The sequence below is a fragment of the Cynoglossus semilaevis genome, chromosome 15, assembly GCF_000523025.1.
Source record: "Cynoglossus semilaevis isolate Cse_v1.0 chromosome 15, Cse_v1.0, whole genome shotgun sequence".
Classification (NCBI taxonomy): Eukaryota; Metazoa; Chordata; class Actinopteri; order Pleuronectiformes; family Cynoglossidae; genus Cynoglossus; species Cynoglossus semilaevis.
In genome coordinates this window covers 9,958,313-9,976,946 of record NC_024321.1, presented here as the reverse complement: position 1 = coordinate 9,976,946, position 18,634 = coordinate 9,958,313, and the positions used below count along the sequence as shown (strand labels likewise).

Sequence of the window (18,634 nt, the reverse complement as noted above, 5' to 3'; positions counted from 1 at the left end):
CACACACTTTCTCAGTACCTGCTGTACCTGGTACACTTTCTGCTGAGCATAAGTGATGACGTTCTCTGTGGAGCTCCCAAAGCTGCCGAGCACAGCAGGTGATGATGAAGCTGCTTTTTTTGCTGCTGATGCTTCCTTCCTTCGTTCCTTCATCCGTTCTTTGTTGGGTTTTTTCATTTTCACTTTTTGGTTTTGTGCCTGGCTTCAATTGAATGTGAGAGGAGACGCTGAGATGTTTCAGGCTTCTCGAGCTGGCCTTTGTGTGCACATCAGCACCAGCCATTCCACTAAATCTCTGCTGAAAGCACCTGTCAAAAGACGGATTCTCAAACACACACACACACACACACAGGCACAAAGTGAATAGAACGTTTTCATCTGGACGAATGGCTGCCATCTAGTGTTCAATGGGAAACTACCTCAAAACCAGCAAAACAAAATTGTATTCTCTGCTTTCTAATAAAATTTCACAGTAAAAAAAGTAGAATTAGTTGAGTACATGAGTGTAAAAAACTATTGCTCACATTTTTTTTAAGATTAAAAGTATGATAACACAGAACAGAAGAACAAGACAGCCTAGAAATGTTATAGTTTTTGAAAAATCTGTATGTACTGTAAAAAAGGGGTGGAAAACCTGGGCTTGTATAATTTATTAGATCGGTTCGATCATCCTTCGAGATCAATAGGAGCATCCACTTACATCGTAAACTCAGGATTCGATGTTTACTTCATCAGCCAATCGAACGTGTTTTCATACAGTCAGCTGAAACACTGGCAAAGACACAGGACAGATATCAGGGTGACAGCGTTTTACTCATGAACACATTTGTCCACTCTTCACACACCTTGGTTTGACTTCACATCATCCTCCTCTTGTTCATCAGCCTCCTTCAAAATATTATATTAAATGAAAACGTATGCATCGAGCTGCTACTTGGTGCTTAGCACAAGAGAGTTTGCATGAAAATGTGTGCAAACCCATATGTGTTTGTCCTTATATGTGGACCAGCAAAGGACAGCGAGACTGTCCAGGGTGGACCAGACTTTCAGCGTGGACTTCTGTGATTGGCCGCAGCCCCTGACACTCCTCCCATCAAGACCCTGAAAAGGATTGAGTGGTGAAAGATGAGTTATGAGTATGAAAGAATGTACAACAGTATGCACCAATTTTCTCTTGCAATTAATTTCCTCCCCTGCAGGGGGTGCTACAATCTACAACACAGAGTTTGAGAAACCTTGGATTTGAGACAGAATTTTCTGCTCATTTAAAATCTTTGCAGCTCGATTTGATCTTAATCTTAAATCTTTATGAATTTCAATGAACACAAATGAAACAGAACTGTTTTCATAGACATTTATTCTTTGTACAGTTGCAAGGAATCCTTTGGAAATCCATATAATCACTCACTGATAGAAAAATACATTTGCTGCACCATGGTCACTCCACACTCGCACATACGTTGAGTTCAACGAAAATAGCATAGAAAGAAGAGCTCAGGTGAGGACTGTGACGTTTGTATAAAACAAGAGCGGATGTGAGCGTGCAGTCGTGACGTTGGTTAGGTATGAAAGTGTCGCTCGTACAAAAACATAGGTGGTTTTTTTTTTAATATATATACATTTGTATATTTTTTTTAGAATATTCTCTATAAAATATATCAGTGGCGATAGTAGCTTTTTTTTTAATGATTGTGTGCAAACATCTGGAAAAAACAGTAGCTTCTGTCTCCGGCGATTAAAGATATCCTGTAGAGTTGTGATGTGAAGGAAACGTCTTTGGAGAGATTCTTCTTCGTATTTGGCTTCACGTATAAAAATCAAGTAGGATGGTCTTCAGTACAATGTCGTGTCGGCACATTATGCAGTGAGTGTTACATAAAAAAATGTGAGTAATTTTCCATTTTGCTGCCCACTGAAGAGCTTCACTACGACCCATGAGTCATGACGTGTCCCAGTTTAACACAGTGTAGAAATGTGCAGCAGGAGCAGATGTTCCTCCATCGGGAGAAGGAGAAGGCGTCCCAGGAAAACGTGAACAAGTTTGGCTGTTTTTATCATCTGCTTGGAGCAGTTTTTGTTTGGTTTTTGTTGTTGTACTTTTCACTTTGGCCTCTCACCCGGCTGCTGCGGAGCGCTTTTATTTACGAGACCATGTCTCTGAAACAGGAAGTTCTTCACACCAGAAAACAATGCAGCCGATAACCCGACACGCCTGGTTTGACATTCAGCTGAACTTTTAAACGAGAAGGCGGCAGAGTTCGCTGTGGTTTAGTTTGACATCTTCACTTACTGAGGTTTCATAGCTCCTAAGTAACAAGGTTTGGGTGACCTGAGCCTCACATGGAGAGAGGGCGTCCCTGCAGCGTGATGGTGTCTGAGCTGAGCTGGAGGTTGGAACAGTCCCTCAGAGCACTGCAGCTATAGATGGCTGTGTAATGGAGGACAAACGTGCACACGTGCACGCACACACACACACACACAGGGAAGAGAACAGAGAAAAAAATAGATCACCATCGTACTATCTGAACACTTTTTAGGCTAAAAACCCAGAGGAAATGCAGTCCTTCTGTGGAAATGTATTTTAAGCCTTTTCATTAAAAAAAAAAAGAGAAAACTTTGCTTCTTATTAGGTTTAATCTAAAGGACTAATCCAGGCATTGGTGCTAATAGGCACAGAGTAATATCATGTTCAGTATGACGTTATAATCCCTTCACAATGACAAAAACTTTCCGTGTCTCGTAAGGGAACTGGTTCATGTTGCATTGTATTTGTGATAATAATTTAGCATGAAGACAGAAAGGTTATGGTTATGGAATCTGTGTCAGTTGACAACGCTGTGTTGCGTTAAAAAACCTTTAGGTCTAAAAATAGTTAAATATCCAGAGATCATCCTGTTGTTCAACATTTACACAAAGTAGCATCAGACAAATAACAATAAATACCAAATAATGCCAAAACAGACACCTTACCTCTGACACCTCGAACCAAAAGGTTTTCACTGAGAAGTTGAGATTGTAAACTGGCAACAAAAAAAATAAATATATATCAGTAACTGCACACATGTCTAAGCAGTTCTTTCATAATTCATTTTTAATAAATATCATTTAAATTATTGAATAATAGATGGATTCTCTGCTATGAAGCCCTAATATAAACAACACATTAAAATGATATAAGGTTAAAAGTCTCACTTGTTGAACTAAACCACAGAGCTGTGAGATGTTAGTCGGTCAGTGTCGGCGTGCTGCTCCTGTACGTGGTGTGGACGCTGCGCGAAATCAGACCGTTGGATCCCAGTGTTTGTAAACTGATGTCGACCGGGCAGCTGAGGTCGACGTTCTCTGCAATACACTGGAGAAAAAACAAAAAAAAAGTTGTTGTTTTTTTTTTTTTTAATGACTCAAATTCCCTTTGCAGTAGAAACAGTGACACAGTCCTTGTACCTTGGTGCAGGCTGAGCTCATGACAGATTTGTGGAACTCTCCATCTATAAACACCTGCAGAGTTTAATAAAAAAAAAAAACGTTTTTTGTAAGGAAAAAAAACAACATTTTTTCAAGTCAAGGTTTGAGAAGTTTTTTTTGTGTGTTCCTCTCACCCTGTATCCGTACACAAAGGTGCCGTTACTGCAGCCCAGCTCGTCCAGTGGTGGCCTCTCCCAGCCAATCATGAGGCTGCTCTGACCAACCCTGTTAATGACCTCCACAGACTGCACCTCTGCTGGAGCTTCTGCAGGAGACGGAGAACACAAGCTTGAAATGTGAACTCTGCTAACTTTTTATTTTATTTTTTAACGACCAAATTCTAATAATTTATTTTTACACAGCACTAAATTGTTTGTGAACAATTAACATAAAAACAAAGACGTTGCAGTGCAGACAGGGCCTGGTAAAGCTGGAGCTTTTATAAAAGATTTCTTCACTGCAGCTTGTTGTGTGAGTAATAAAAGAAGAACGCCACTCTGTTAGAAGGTGATTTAAGACTTTCTCCAGAACAAAACACATAAAATGAGCATCTCCTACATTTGAGGCTGGGGATAATTCTGTTAAAGCAGGGGGGAAAAAACACAATTGTAACATTATGCAAACAAGTCTGTGTTGCACAACACTCTGCAAACTGTTAACAGGATGATTAACATATAATGCATGGATAAATATATACATATATACATATGCATTGTAGTAGTAGTTATATATATATATATATATATATATATATATATATACACACACATGTGTATATATACCTAAATATACATACATATACATATGTATGTATATATGTATGTATATATATATACATATAAATATAATGTGTGTGTGTGTGTGAGAACAGTACCTGGTTTCGACCTCAGTGATTTGGTCTGATGGAGACCAGCAGGTGATTTACTCGTGGACTTGTTGGTTCTCCCAGGAGACAAACGAGCAGATGGAGGCCAGGATGCGGTGAGTAAAAGTCCATCGCTTGCTGAGGGAGCCCCATTAAATCTATTAAATTTGGGGGTAGTTGATTTTCCAGGGGCAGTGGTGTCTGAGGCAGTGGCTTTTGAATTAGTGTCACAACATATTAAGTGGTTAGAGTCAACGGCATCGGTCCGCAGGGGCGGAGGAGTGGGAGGACAGTGTGGCGTATCATCAGACGCGTCGGAATTAGCCGAGACTTTCTTTCTTATTTCTGGTGACGTTGTTTTATTAGCACCACTGCTTAAAAAGGACTTGTTATTTGTTGTGGAAGCAGCAGAGGGCGCACATTTATCTTTTTCTGCTTTTAGAGGGGTGAACGCAACATTAGCAGATCTGGAAGCCATGGCGTTGAAGAGGGTTGTGGACTTTGTCGCAGCAGCAGGTTTAGTTGTTTCTATCGGACTGTGAGCCTCCAGGTTTGGAGCTGGACTCACAGGGAGAGGAGTGCTCTGTCTCCTAAAGCTGGAGCTGGGCTGAACCCGGTGAGACAGTTGGTCCAGGTCAGCTGGAGATGAGACAGAGAGGAGGTTCCTGGACTCCTGTCTTCTCCCTCTGCTCACTGGACCCTAGTGGTGAAAGAATATTCATTAACAGACATCTATGGAGTTCAGAGATGTTCTGAGCTGACCATTAAAAACAGCTCTGAGGGAAATGGTGCTGACATCACAGTGAGGTTATGATGCAGTAAAACTGACAGTTTTGGACAATATATTACTAAAATTACAGATAAACAAAAAAAATATATTAAAAAACAAAGAAAAACAATGGAACTTTCTTCTTAGACAACACAGCCAGCTGAACAGAAAGTGAGCAGAGCTTTCACGTCACGGGTGCATTTAAATTGAAGAAAACATATAACAAAACACTAACTCTGCGCTTTCACGCAAACAAATATTCTTCCAGTTTTTTTATATTGTTTGCCTTTGCCTTTCCCAGTTCCCATAGTGTTTCATGGTACTGTAAGTTAAACACACGCCCGAGCAACACCTGTTTGTCTAAATATAACGAAGTTGTAGAATATATTATCTGTATGAAGATGAGGTGAACCCAGTAAAACTGACCTGAAAGCTGTTCTTCAGCGTCCTCTGCAGCTCCTCGTGCAGGCTGATGATCTTCTCGGGGCTGCAGAGCCTCCTACTGGGGCTCACACACGTGCTGGATAGAGGAGAAGTGGAAGCGAGTGTGAGGGAGGATCGGCCTAAGATGCTCAGCTCTGGGGATCTTCCTCTTGCATCAGAATGAGGGAATCCAGAAATATCTAGTCTGGGTGATGAAACTGTTCCACTGGCAGATGGAGCGCCCTGTGGTGACAAAGACAAGAGGGGAACGTCAGAGGGTAACTTACAGTAACACAGAGGAAGTCTGCTGTTGAATGGGTCACCACGAGTGCGTGATGCACTTTGGGTGTTGGTGCCCTTTAAGATTGGACCAATCAACCTGCCAATAACGCCAGCAGAAGTATCGCAGAAGAAGAAGAAGAAGAAGAAGAAAAAAAAGAAGAAGAAGAGAACAAAGTGCATGAAAAATAAATAAAAGCAGAGAGGCTGATAGTTTGAATGTAAAATTGAAGTTGTAAAGTTTTTATTTTGTGACTTCTACTTTACGAAGTGCTTTCAAGCTTTCAGTGTGATGTTTAGAGGTGAACAGCTTCACCAACTGCAGTAGCTCAGCTCTTCGTGTCACTGCTGTGGTACCTGCTGACGTCATGGACATGAGGTGGACTCCTTAAAGTGGATAATTGTTAACTTTAATCGATCTTTTTGGTTGTTGTTACCTGTGCAGCGGTGGTGGTTGAACTTTCTTTAAGAGCTGGAACCACAGGTTTGACTCCGGGGCTGACTCTGTCCTGCACTGGTGTTGGAGGAACAGGTGAGATGGACTTCCTCTTCAGTGTTTCTGTTTCTGTAGCTGTGACCTCACTCCTGCAGCCTCTCTGATTGGTCAAAGACTCACTCGTGGATATGAAAACGTGTCTCTCACTCAGGAACTCTCTGCTCTTTAATCCAGACTCAACCGTGAGTCCGTTGTGTTGTTGCACATTTGCAGGTGTGAGAACAGCAGGGCAGGTGTGATCAGATCGGGGTCCAGCGGTGATGTCATGAAACGTGGAGATGAATCTGGGTGTAAACTCAGCTGTTTGAGTCCTGGTTGTTGTGACGGTCCCGGGAGAGAAGGCGGCGGTGTAGTCCTGCAGAGCTGCGTCACTGAGCAGCTGCTCCACGTGCTGTGTCAGCGTGGAGTCTGCGCAGCCCTGTCTGCGCATCACTTTCACCATCTGAGCTAAGACGCTGTTCCTCTCCTGACACTTCACCACCAGACACGACAACTTGGCCTGTTTTGAGACATAAAACATTTCATTCCACTTCTGCCTGACATGAGCACTGGCATAGGTCAGTGGCAGCTCCACAGTCACCTTTAGAGGAGTCAAGTCCAGATCTGATTGGCTGCTCTTCTTCAGCAGGGCATCATACTACAAACAGATATAGAACACTCTCAGAAACATAAACACAGAGAGGTATTTTTTTAAAGTGAAATTGTTTAATGACCTTGGCGGTTCTGACCTTAGCTCTGATGTCGTTGTAGCGTGAACGAATCGACGTGAGAGCTGCTCCCATGTCTTCCTTACAGCCCTGCCCTAGTTTCAAAGCAATATACTCATAATTCAGCTCCTCCAGAGCCACCGTCTGTGGGACGTGACACACACACGAAACACACACTGTGATGAGAAATGGTGTATGATGAGACGGATACAGTATCTGTGCATTAGCCTCTGTTACTGTGCAGATTTAATTTTAGACTAGAGAATTCTTTATTCGCTATGTAATAAATAAATGAAGCAGCATTCAGTAGGGCCTGAACGATAACTGGATTCAGAAAGTAAAATTTCATGAAAGAGTCTGTAAAAAAGGCTTTATCCTATTGGTCGGTTAAGTCAGTGAACATTTCCTATGACCAAGAGATGGTCTTCCGAATGACCTACAAAAGTAATGTCAAATATTAGTGGTACAAAATTATGACATTTTTCCTCCATTGGATCCCATTTAGTAGAAAATAGACAACAACGTCTGAGAGGAAACTCTAAATCAGGCATGGGCAAACCTTTTGACTCGTGGGCCACAATTTTACTAACGGGGGGGCTTGTCAGGAGCAGTTATTTAATTTGGAAAAGATAAAGTTTAAATATAGTGGAAAATATTTTCATTTTCACACTGACTTTTATTCAAATGGAAATATGGAAATATGTAATAAGTACTTTCTTTTAGGTGTTATATTCTTTATCCATGGTTTCAAAATAAAAATGTTTTTGTTGCTTTGTGGTTATTTTTTATACATTTACTAGGACAAAACTTGTGGTGGTCAAATATGTTGGCTTTAAAGACCTTGTTCTCAATAGCTGTGTTTATTCGTGTTAGCTTAGGTCTTACCTTAGCTCTGAGCTGAGCTGTGAGGATGTTGTATTGTTCCTCTATCTGTGTCTTATGAGACAAGGCTTCAGTTTTCTCCTTCACCAAACCTGTCACTTTAATCTGCAGTTCCTTCACCTGGAACAGACACAAAAATACAACCAGGCTTGACGTGTGTTAAACAGTGTTCCTGGATGTTGATATGATGGATATATGTTTCATGTTTGATTGGGCGACTACCTGTCTGCTGAGATGTTCACTGTCCATCCTGCTTTCTTCCATCTGACCACTGACTTCTATCAGCCTCAGCCCCTTCTCAGCTGCTGTTCTCTCTGCCTCCTCCCTCCTGACCTCTGACTCAGACAGGTCACGCTGGAACTTCTTTGTCTGAACAAAAATAATAGAGTGGTGAATAAAACTTCTGACCTGACCGGAATAAAAAGGTTGGCCAAAAGAATTTTTCATTTCTGAAATACTTGTCTTCCTCTTTGCTAACTTACGCTTTAGCTTTAGCATTGGCTAGGAATACAGTATTTTGGCTCTTTTATCCCAGATTTGGCTAAATTTGAACTATGTTTGTAAACATTGAGCCAGTTCTCTGCCATTTTTAGCCAGCCATGTTCTTAATTTTAGTAGTTAGGTTTTTTTTAATTTAATGTGATGTTTTGTGGTAAAATAAAAGTCCAGCAAAACAGCATCTTCATTACAATATATGTAACATCAATATATAAAAACATTTCCTTAAGTTTATTAAACAGCTTTTTAACAACAAAAAGACTAAAAAAACTCACCTCCATCTCTCTCCTCTCCACTTCCACCTGTGACCTGTGCAGCTGCTCCCTCAAAGCTTCAACTTCTCTCAGCAGATCACTTTGCTCCTGCTTTCAAACCAAACCTCCTGTTAGTTCTGGGTCACATTATCCTCACCAAACATGATGACACCAAAACACGTGGAGTGACTTTGCAGAAATTCATAAATACCTGCACAGAGCTTCCTCCTTGTGTGTCGGCGTGTGTGGACAGAGCTGATTGGAGGCTGAAACGTCCCTCTTTCAGGCCCTGAATCTTGATCATTATTTTCTTTTCCTCCTCTTTCATCGACACGATTGAACGTTCGACTCCTTCCTTTTCCTCTCTCAGACTGCTGACTGACTTTATCAGTTTGTCACGCTCCTCTTTTAAGGCGTGCACCGACTGTTTCTGGTCTCTCTGCTCCTGCAGACACTTCAGGGAAACGGTCAGTTCGTCTCTTTCCTGTTTCAAACTCCTCACTGCTTGGCTCAACTGATGGCTCTCCGTCTGTAAACTCTGCACGTGCTCCTTGATTTGATCTCCTTCTTGCGTGACAGTTAAGAGGTGTTCTGTCAAGGCCTCCTTTTCTATTTTCAGAGCAGACAAAGTGGTTGTTAACTGCTCCTTCTCCTCCTTCAGGGCACTCATGGATAAAATAAATTGATCTTTTTTGTCCTTCAGCCCACAGACCGTCCTGCTAAGCTGTTCCTTCTCCTGTTTGAGACCAGACAGACTCTGGTAGATACTGTCTTTCTCCTCCTTCAGCCCCCAAACGGTCCTGGTCAACTGCTGCTTCTCCTCAGTCTTTGTCTGGACGGACACAGTCACTTCTGCCTGCTGTTCTCTCAGACACTTTATGTTGGCTGCTACTTCTTCCTGTTGAGTTGTGAGGCTCTGGATTGTCTTGTTCAGGTGATCAATTCGGACGTTCAATGGATTGACAAGCAAAAGGTTTTCTGGGTCGTCTTGCGGCAGGTTCCGTTTATTGTTATGACTAAAATCCTCTGCTCCTTCACTGGAAATGTGATTTGGTTCTTGATCCTTTTTGGTCACACGTTCCTCTGATTTGTCCTCCTTCCCACTGTCCAGTCTCTGCTGCAGCTCCATGATGGTGTTGAGATCGTCCTCCGTCTTCCTGGTGAGTTCTGTAATCAAGCAGCCCTGCTCCTTGTTCTCCAGCTCCAACCTGTGTTTGTGCTCCTCTAACCCTGAGGCGTGCTCCTTCAGCTCCTCCTCTCTGAGCTCCATGTGAGCCAGAAGCTGCTGGATTCTGTTGGCCAAGGCCCGATTCTCCTGATTAAGGGCCTGGAGAAGCTCATCCTGGGGAGGAGTGGAGTTGGTATCTGTTTTAGCAAGAGAGGTTTGGAGATGGTCAATCTGCACGAAGAGGAAAGAAGAATTTGATTAGTGATTGGTCAGACTTGGACCTCATTCTTCTTACAACACCTCATGTTCTTACAACATCACGTACCTGTTTTCCCAAAGAGCCAGTGACTGGTGATTCATCCTCGGCCTGATTCCTGAGTTTTAATTTCAGCTGTGCATTCTCCTCAACCACCAGCTCTAGTTTTTCTTGTGCGTTCTGCAGTTCCTCCTCCAATCGATCTCGTTCTTCCTGAAGAGCTTCAAGATCTTCCCCAAAGCCCAGGCTCCTGTAGGCCTCTCTTAAAGCTTCAGTCTCCTCACTCCCGTGTCCCTCGAGTGTGAAGAGTCCACCTGAGTGACAGCTGTCACCTTTAATCTCATCTATCGTTTCTGTAGCCAAGGAAAGTGACTGGAAGTTGAAGTCATGGTTCAAGCCGAATTCTGATTTTAGCTGATTGCTGTCTGCTGACACCTGGTGGAGATTGTGTGTAAATGCAGATGAATAGGACTCATCTATCCTCCCATTCAAAGTCGACTGGACCTGCACATGGATCGAAAGTTAGAAACATAAGTAGCATAGGAGTTTAGACCAAATCTTTATGTGATGACAGTAAACTAAGCAAATATGTCTACTACTATTTTTGGAAGTGAACTTAGAGACTGTCACTGATTTGTAGTTCGAGGAGGGGGCACTGCTCAAAACCAAAGCACTGACATGACATTACCTCTGTGACCTCTGACCTCTGTGCTGAGGACAGTTCTTTGATGATGATGCCGTTAATTGGCCCAGAAAAGGTTGCAGGAAGTCCACTGGGTGAAGTTAACCCAGAATCAGGACAGTCGGGCTCCTGGACTGACGATGTCTGGCTGTCTGTTGGGTTTGCTGCTTCTGTTATGATTGACTGCAGCCTGTGGTTCTCCTCTCTCAGCTCCTCCACCTCTCCCACCAGGGAGCACTCAGAGAGCCTCAGCTGCTCTATCTCCGATTTCATTTCTTCTGTTTTGCAGCACAGTTCCTGGTATTTCTCCTGGGCCTCCTGAAGCTGCTCCGTCAGTGTCCTCCGCTCCGTCATGCCGTCCTCCTCCCTCTCTAGCAGCACCTTCAGGTCTTCCTGCAGGCTCAGGATGAAACCTTGCAGCTTGGACTCATTAGAGCTCAGTTTTGTGTAATCCTTTCTCCCTGCTTCCGTTTCTTTCTCTGACTTCCCCTCATCACCCTCTCGTCCTCCCTCTCTGTCAGACAACACACTCGGCCGCAGCGGCAGCTTCTTCCTGTCCTCTTTTTTCTCCTCCTCTCCCTCTCCCTCCCCTCTCATAAATGTCAGCCTTTCTTGGCCTCCGGAGTGTGTGACCGTCCCAGCAGTGATTCTGACTGCAGTGATGGTTGAAATGCCAGTGGCTGCGCTAACGGTGACGTCCAGCAGCTGCTTTTCCAAGGTGTAGATTCGATTCTGCAGGCTCTGCTCCCTCTCTCTGCACAGACTCAGCTTGTGCTGGAGTTGGCTTTTAAAGTTTTCGAAATACTGGGACTGACGACTCATTTCTTCTTCTTTGGACTTCAGCTGCCTCTGTAATCGCTGCACTCGCTCCCTCCAGACTCGCTCTCCCCGCTCCTTGTCCCGACTCTGAGTTCATTAAATGACAAAACAGAAAAACAAATTGGCTTTTAGGTCAGCCTCAGTACCAGGTTTTAAACAAACAACTTGGAAACAGATCCAGCCGGTCTAAAGAAACAAGTAACCATTATATATGTTTTATTTTAATAGTTTTATTGACAGCTATTTCTATATATATATATTATTATTTACTTGAAAATGTCTTAAAATAAGAGAAGTACTCACCATGATCCTGACCTCGTCCCTGAGCATGTGGAGTCTTTGGTCCAGCCTGCGGGAGTGTTGAATGCTGTGGCAGGTAAAGGCCGGCTGATGTACCACTAGGCTCTCATCTGTCATCTCTGATCCTTACATCACATCACACAAAATCCCAAGATCACATTACCGTGTTAGGAATAGTTAAAACACATTAACAAGTAAGGTTTAGTAACTTAAACTAACTTAAATTAAATAAGAATAAAAAAAGCGAGGAACTCCAGGGGAGTCGAGCTGCAAAGAGAGAACCTGCAAGTGAGCAATTTATTCAGGTGTGATATGTGATATCACCTGAGTCAAAAGTGAGCATATAGTAGCAGGTGTGTGTGTGTGTGTCACAGGATCTGCCCCCTGCCTCTCACCTGTTCCTTCAATAGCCGTCAGACTGGATGGTTAAACCTGCTCTTTGCTCCAGGAACTTCACTCTGCTTCACAGAACCCACAAGTCTGGATCAGTTCCCAGTGCTCACGTCTCCGAGGAGGTCATGTGACTTGGCGACTGCTGTGTCTGTGCCCAGTAGGTGTGTTTGACCTGTGAAGGGAGAACAGAATAATTCAGACTTGTTCAGTGCACAGAGAAAATACTGTGTGTAGTGCATTTCCTCCACAGCAGACAAACGCACAGACGGAGGTAAATACAGGCTTAGAACGTGCACAAAATACTGTCATCCATTATTCACAGTGTCAACAGCTTGGTTGCAAACTGTCCAGCACAGGTTTTCTCAAGTTACTCTGCCTTCTGCATGTAATCGTCATCTGGACAACCTGCAGAAGGTCCTTTATGCGTTCGAGACCCAGAGGAACCACATACTTAATGGCGCCTCCTGTGGGCAGCCTGTATAAGTTGCAAAGACACTGAATTTCCCTATGGTGCAACGAATCAGGGAGTAATGTTTTTTCTTTTTTTCAAACATGTCAGAGAAAATTTGTTTTTTCTTTTTTTCAAACATGTCAGTGAATATACAGCAACTAAATTTTTGAGACACACACCACAAGGTGAGACACACACCACAAGGTAACACATGTGTACATCTGTGTGCTAATACTTAAGCTGGAAAGTTAACTAGTTACTTGCAATCACTTATTCGTTTGTGTAATGTATAACAGACTTCAAGCAAGAAACCACGTCATGAAGAAATTGACTCTGTATAACAGAATAAAAATATTCACGGCAGTAACAGTATTAAATCTAATATATCTCAATGGAACTTCTCTTTTAAAAATGATTCATATTTCACCTGTCTTTGTGTCCACGGGTCAGGTCTGTCCTTCCGATGCACCGTTGTGTAAACTCAGTTCTACTGTTTCCTTAGAGACTCCACGGACTTTGCCAGAGTCCTGCAGGTCCAGCTGGCATTTAGCAGCACTTAGCATATTCTCTCACCCTCCCGTCCCCTGCACTTTCACTCTTCCCCTTCATCCCATCCCTGCTTTTCCATTGTCCGTCTGAGACATTGGCTCTTCTCCCAAAAAAACAAATCCTTCGTGGCTGAGTTCTCTCTCTCTCTCCCAGTAAAACTTTTTGTACCAAGGTCCAAGGACTACAACAGTAAATATGATTTATAAATAAATCTCACTTTGATCTAAATCATAGTTTTCAAATATGTTTACAATCCAGGTAAGTGTCTTCTGCAAAAGTGCACGTACAGTTTATAAAAAGGCCATAGGGTTTTCTAAGCTGTCTATAAATGCATAAAAAAAACAGTTTGTTTCATCGTTGCCTCCACAGCATCTTAACATCTGAAAAGTACAGAACAAAGTACAAAACAATATAAATACTTCCATCAGTATTTGCATTGTTAGGGTATGAAATGACAAAATGTGTCTGGGAATGAGGACGTCACCTGATGTAGGTCCGTGGTCATTCCCATTAAGGCCATAGAATGAAAGCTAGAGAGAAAAACAAAAAGAGGAACAAAAACTAAAGGAACACAAAACGGTGTGATGAAGAAAGAGAAAGAAGAAGAGAGACGTGAAGACCTTAGTACAGTTACACAAAACCTCAAAAGTGCATTAGTCTTCCTCACACTTCCTGCCTCTGCAGCAACCAAGAGTCCAACATGTACCTTTTCCTCTATGTCCTTTATTTGTCTCTTTTGGAAATCAATCCTGTCCTCCAGCTCTCTGATTCTCTACAATGAACAAAGAGAAAAGGTTAAAATACATAAATAAATCTTCTGACATTAAATAAGCTTGAAAACACTCTGTGATTAGGTCATTTCTACATTCAACAAAAACAAAGAGATGCTGAGTGTGTATTCAAATCCAAGTCTTCTTGTAAATAGTCCAAGGTTGCCTGCGCCCTGTCATGCCCTCCGTCTCCATGGAAGCACTGCCGGGGTAAAAAAAATGAGCTGCCATAGCAACTGAAGGGCAGAATCAAAGGTTAGCACTGGTGCAGACTCTAGATCTGAGATTTTAAACCTGAGCAGCTCGTCCTTTAGCTGGACACTTAAGAAGATATTTTAATAGTTATTTTCTTTTAGTATAAGTGTTGCTCAAATGCCTAAATAGTGACACCTTGAGTTTGACACCCAGTAGTTATGTCTTTCAGGTATAACAAGCAAATAAAAAATACATTTGGAGGCGTAACCTTTGAACCCAACAGGAAGTCAGACATTATTAATTTTAGGGCATTTATTTGTGTGTGACTTTTAGTGTTTTAGCAGGAAACTTAATGTTGTTGTATTTTGCAGGTGCAGTAACCTGCAAATGTTAACCAAATTCAATGCAGTAACCTGCAAATGTTAACCAAATCCAAAAGGTCAAAAACATGACTATCTCCATGATTTAACAATGCCATATTTTCACAGCACCACATAGTGGACAGGGAAGGAAAGTCAACCATTATGTGTAGGTAAATGAACCTCACTAACCGCTACTGTATTTGAGACTCCTGTTGCATATCTTTCACCACCCTCAACGTTTTTCTGCCACTCCTGACCTTCTCATAGAGTAGCACTGAATCTTTTCTGGTTCTTATATCTAGAATGTTAAAATGAACTTTTAGTGTGTTAGTTTGCACTTTATTAGTACTGGTATGAGTAAGTTAATAAGTTAGAGTAAAACTGATTAAATGAGGTTTGCGGCCTTCGATGTGGCAAATCAACAACACGCATCAGGCCATGAGTGTAAAACTGAAGGAGTGAGGGGTGTTTTAAGAACACAATGACACAAACAGACACACGCTCTCATCTCCTCACTATTCCACCTCTAGATATACACTTACATGTAAAATTACAGGTACCACACACAGGGATACTGCATCTTTTCGACAGCACCAAAGGTCTGGTGAGGTCAGACGAGTCAGAGACAGGTAACCAGGGCTCAGATTAAGGGTTTGCAGGACTTGGTAACCTGACTCCGTTTGTTAAAGGCCTTACCTGTTGGGCCTGCTGTAGGAGCTCCATACGCTCCTGTAAGATCTGACTGTCATACTGACGACTCTGCCGGAGAATCTGACGCCGCAGCTTGTCCACGGCTAATCTCAGCTCATCCCTCTGCCTGTCAGTCAACGACTCGGCCACCGCTCGACATGATGGCTGCTCCTGCTGCAGAGCGCTATACAGGGTGGCCTCCAGCTCCTCGATTCTCTGCACAGCCATCCAAACACACACACACACACAAACAACAATGATCGTGCACATGCGGATGCAGTAACACAAACAGTCATGCACAAGCAGAGAGAGCACACAGACAGAGAAACACACACACACACACACACACACACACACACACACACACTACTGTGACCATGGCAGATATGGAGAGCACTGTTCCTCATGTGTTCAATGTTAACATAACTTACGACTTACAACTTTAACATGGTAACTTTTTGAGATTTACATTTAAATGAACTACAAGAATGTAATTTGTATTTGTCATAAAAAGTTACCATGTCAATCACATTTTCACAAACATTATAGGAAGTGGCATCACACGTAGGAAGTAATAAAAACGGACCAAACAAAAGATGTATCTCAGTAATAAATACCTCCTAAAGGGGACATATTATGTCACCTGGTGGCAGTGGTTACCACTCAAGTTTGATTCCTTACATAATTATTCATTTAATTGATTTAGGTAGCTTTTGGATTCATGACAGTTGTAGATACCCGTATAAAACATCTACTCAGTTGAAGTATTTAAGGAGTAGACACTCCACAGAAGCAAATGTGCACCTCAACCCTGACCAGGTTAATTATTGCATTATTGCAATTAATTGCATAATATGTCCCCTTTAAATAAATTGTTGGAAAAAAAATACTTCAACATCAACCCATGATATACAGCAATAAAGACATCCTGTTGAACCCTAATGGTGTAGGTGACCACTGCAACAACGTAACACACAATAATCATAAAGACATAATATTTTCATATTTTCTACCAAATTAAAGTTGTTGGGTTTTTTTAATTCTATGAAATCAAGCCAATTATATTGATTTACTTCATTCAGTAAAAGAGCAGTAAAAGATGCAGTATCCCGACACAGTATGACAGCGTTTTCCTTCATGGAGAAGTGGTTGACGTCATGATTTTTAATGGTATCAAACGTAAAGTAAATAGATCGTGCTGAGATGATATATATTGAACTCAGACATGACGTTACAATTCGTTATCAATTGATTATGTCTTGAACTGTGTTACCAACATGACTGGGTGCAGTTTGGTTTATGAGAGTCGTACCATGTAGGCCTGGTCTAAGGCCTGCTTCCTGTAGTCCAACTCTTCTTCCAGAAAACCTTTCTGTTTACTGAAGAGCTCCTGTAACAAACAGTAGACACAGTCAGTCTGTGTAGATGTTAGAAAAGTAAAACACAGAGATGGACGGTTTTAAATTTTAAAAATTGAAACTAATTATGGACTTCTGTGAGGATTACTTTTACCTTTTCATTTTCCAGGTCAATCATCTTCCGGGTCAGTGCAGCCTCTGTGTTATCAATCTGCTTCAACCACTGGAGAGGCGGAGTTGATCAAATTAATTCAAATATATGATTCACATTTTTACTTCACACAATATGATGAAAAGAAAAAAAATCCACAAAAGTAAAAGTTTGTAAAAATTAAATCAAATTATAAAAATCTCACCTTTTCACACAGTGATATCACTGTTCCTGCCTGGATCACTGCGACCTGCTCCTCATTTCTGAGATTCTACAAAACATATTTTAAATGAAACTAGGTGTTATTCTTGCTCTAACTTTGATTACATGAAAAATCTTACTCCATTATCTCCCAGGATGTCCAGTTTCTTCATCAGCTCAGGTATAATCACATCCTGTAGAGGTCAAAGACAATAACAAAGATGTCTTACAAAAAAGAGAGAGAGAGAAAAATTTAAAGAGAAAAAAATAATGAGGTTGTTTTCACCTTGACTCCCTCCTGGTGGCAGTAGATCTGCAGAGCACTGCTGCTGTTCTCAGGAAACGTAGATACATGGAGATTGAGTGCTGGAGATCTGCGCTCCCTCTCCTGCAGGAGAAAACTCTATGTTAACGTTTGTGAAGACAGAAACCACCAGTACAACAGTCAGTGACTTAAACTGTGGTGAAACACAACATGTGAACGGGAAACAGTGAATGTGGCTGAGGTTGTTACTTACATGAGACTGAAAACATGGTCAGGAGCTGAGGGTGAGGGTTCAAAAACCAGTGGTTTAAACAAAGAACAAATCAAATAAAATGGATAATTGAACAATCACATGCTTCAGGTGGCAACTGTCAAATGGAAACACAATCCAGACAAACATGCTACGTGTATAAATAAAAACTTAACCAGTAGAACTGAGTAAAACACACATGGTGATGTAATCCATTTTATTTTGCATTTTAAAAATAAAAATAATAATAAAATAATATACACATACTCAATAAATGAAAACAATCAAATCTCAAGAAAATTCATGCAAAATCCAAACAGAAAAAAACAAAAGGAAGATGGAAGACGAGGTGAACTTAAATTTTTTTTTATTATTATTTAAAAATTATATTCATCTCAACACAATTTTACATCAACAAAACACATTCCAGTTCAGTGGAATACACACAGCTGCCATGCAAAAACAACATGGATGTACAGAGATGGTCAAGTCAGTCAGTCGGTCGGTCAGTCAGTCGGTCAGTCACTGTATGTAGTTCTTGTGTCTGGAGTTGACATGGTTGTTGTCCCACTCTGCTGACAGTTTGACTCCAGTACAGTCTCTTACTTCCAGTTCCAGAACTCTGAACTCCAGCAGCTCGTTCTGGTCTCGGGCGTCTTGAACCTCAGCCTGCAGCCGTGACTCCGCCTGCTGTAACGCACACATCTGCAGACAGACACACACACAGCTTTGTCATTATAACAATAATTCAAATATTATGGTTTTTTCTTTGTGTTTCCAGTGCATTCAACTCATTTCAAACTTGTTTTATTTATGTATATATGTACATACATGTACATATATACATAAACACACAAACACATATATATATATGCACATACTGTATGTAAATACATGTATACATATATAGTATATACTGTATAGTAAAAATATCAAAATGTACTTTTCAATAGTTTTTTAAATTTAAAGACAAAGGTGTTTTTTACAAATATAGTATATTTTACTGGTAAGGGAAAGGTGTAGTATTACTCTAAAAAAGTATGTGATGCACAAAGGTTGTCATCGTCTACCTTCTCATGCAGCTCCTGGTTGGTCCTGAGCAAGTACTGCTTCTCCTCCACCCACTTGGAATCCTG

At 41.5% G+C, this 18,634-nt stretch overlaps 1 protein-coding gene across 5 annotated transcripts in view; it reads right to left on the bottom strand.

Annotated features, from left to right (window-relative positions):
• Window positions 1-1,340: 1,340 nt before the first annotated feature.
• The window catches only part of jakmip1 (janus kinase and microtubule interacting protein 1), a 31,967-nt gene continuing 14,673 nt past the window's right edge, over window positions 1,341-18,634 (bottom strand). Inside the window, exons 1-19 of one of the 5 annotated variants that reach the window (XM_008327006.3) lie at window positions 13,135-13,609; window positions 12,259-12,428; window positions 11,867-11,988; window positions 10,751-11,650; window positions 10,132-10,566; window positions 8,850-10,037; window positions 8,660-8,746; window positions 8,109-8,255; window positions 7,890-8,006; window positions 7,026-7,148; window positions 6,878-6,934; window positions 6,239-6,796; window positions 5,526-5,765; window positions 4,340-5,030; window positions 3,600-3,730; window positions 3,445-3,498; window positions 3,193-3,352; window positions 2,971-3,020; window positions 1,341-2,428 (exon numbers count right to left, since the gene is read on the bottom strand). In XM_008327006.3, the coding sequence (XP_008325228.1) occupies window positions 3,224-3,352; window positions 3,445-3,498; window positions 3,600-3,730; window positions 4,340-5,030; window positions 5,526-5,765; window positions 6,239-6,796; window positions 6,878-6,934; window positions 7,026-7,148; window positions 7,890-8,006; window positions 8,109-8,255; window positions 8,660-8,746; window positions 8,850-10,037; window positions 10,132-10,566; window positions 10,751-11,650; window positions 11,867-11,980 (4,971 nt within the window). In that variant the 5' untranslated portion in view covers window positions 11,981-11,988; window positions 12,259-12,428; window positions 13,135-13,609 and the 3' untranslated portion in view covers window positions 1,341-2,428; window positions 2,971-3,020; window positions 3,193-3,223. Of the gene's footprint in view, window positions 2,449-2,970; window positions 3,021-3,192; window positions 3,353-3,444; window positions 3,499-3,599; window positions 3,731-4,339; window positions 5,031-5,525; window positions 5,766-6,238; window positions 6,797-6,877; window positions 6,935-7,025; window positions 7,149-7,889; window positions 8,007-8,108; window positions 8,256-8,659; window positions 8,750-8,849; window positions 10,038-10,131; window positions 10,567-10,750; window positions 11,651-11,866; window positions 11,989-12,258; window positions 12,429-13,134; window positions 13,637-13,740; window positions 13,818-13,962; window positions 14,029-15,279; window positions 15,490-16,585; window positions 16,664-16,785; window positions 16,855-16,987; window positions 17,054-17,123; window positions 17,178-17,269; window positions 17,372-18,104; window positions 18,204-18,568; window positions 18,632-18,634 lie in introns of those variants that run through there. The other 4 variants (XM_025062898.1, XM_008327004.3, XM_008327005.3 and 1 more) reach the window with 4 other exon arrangements.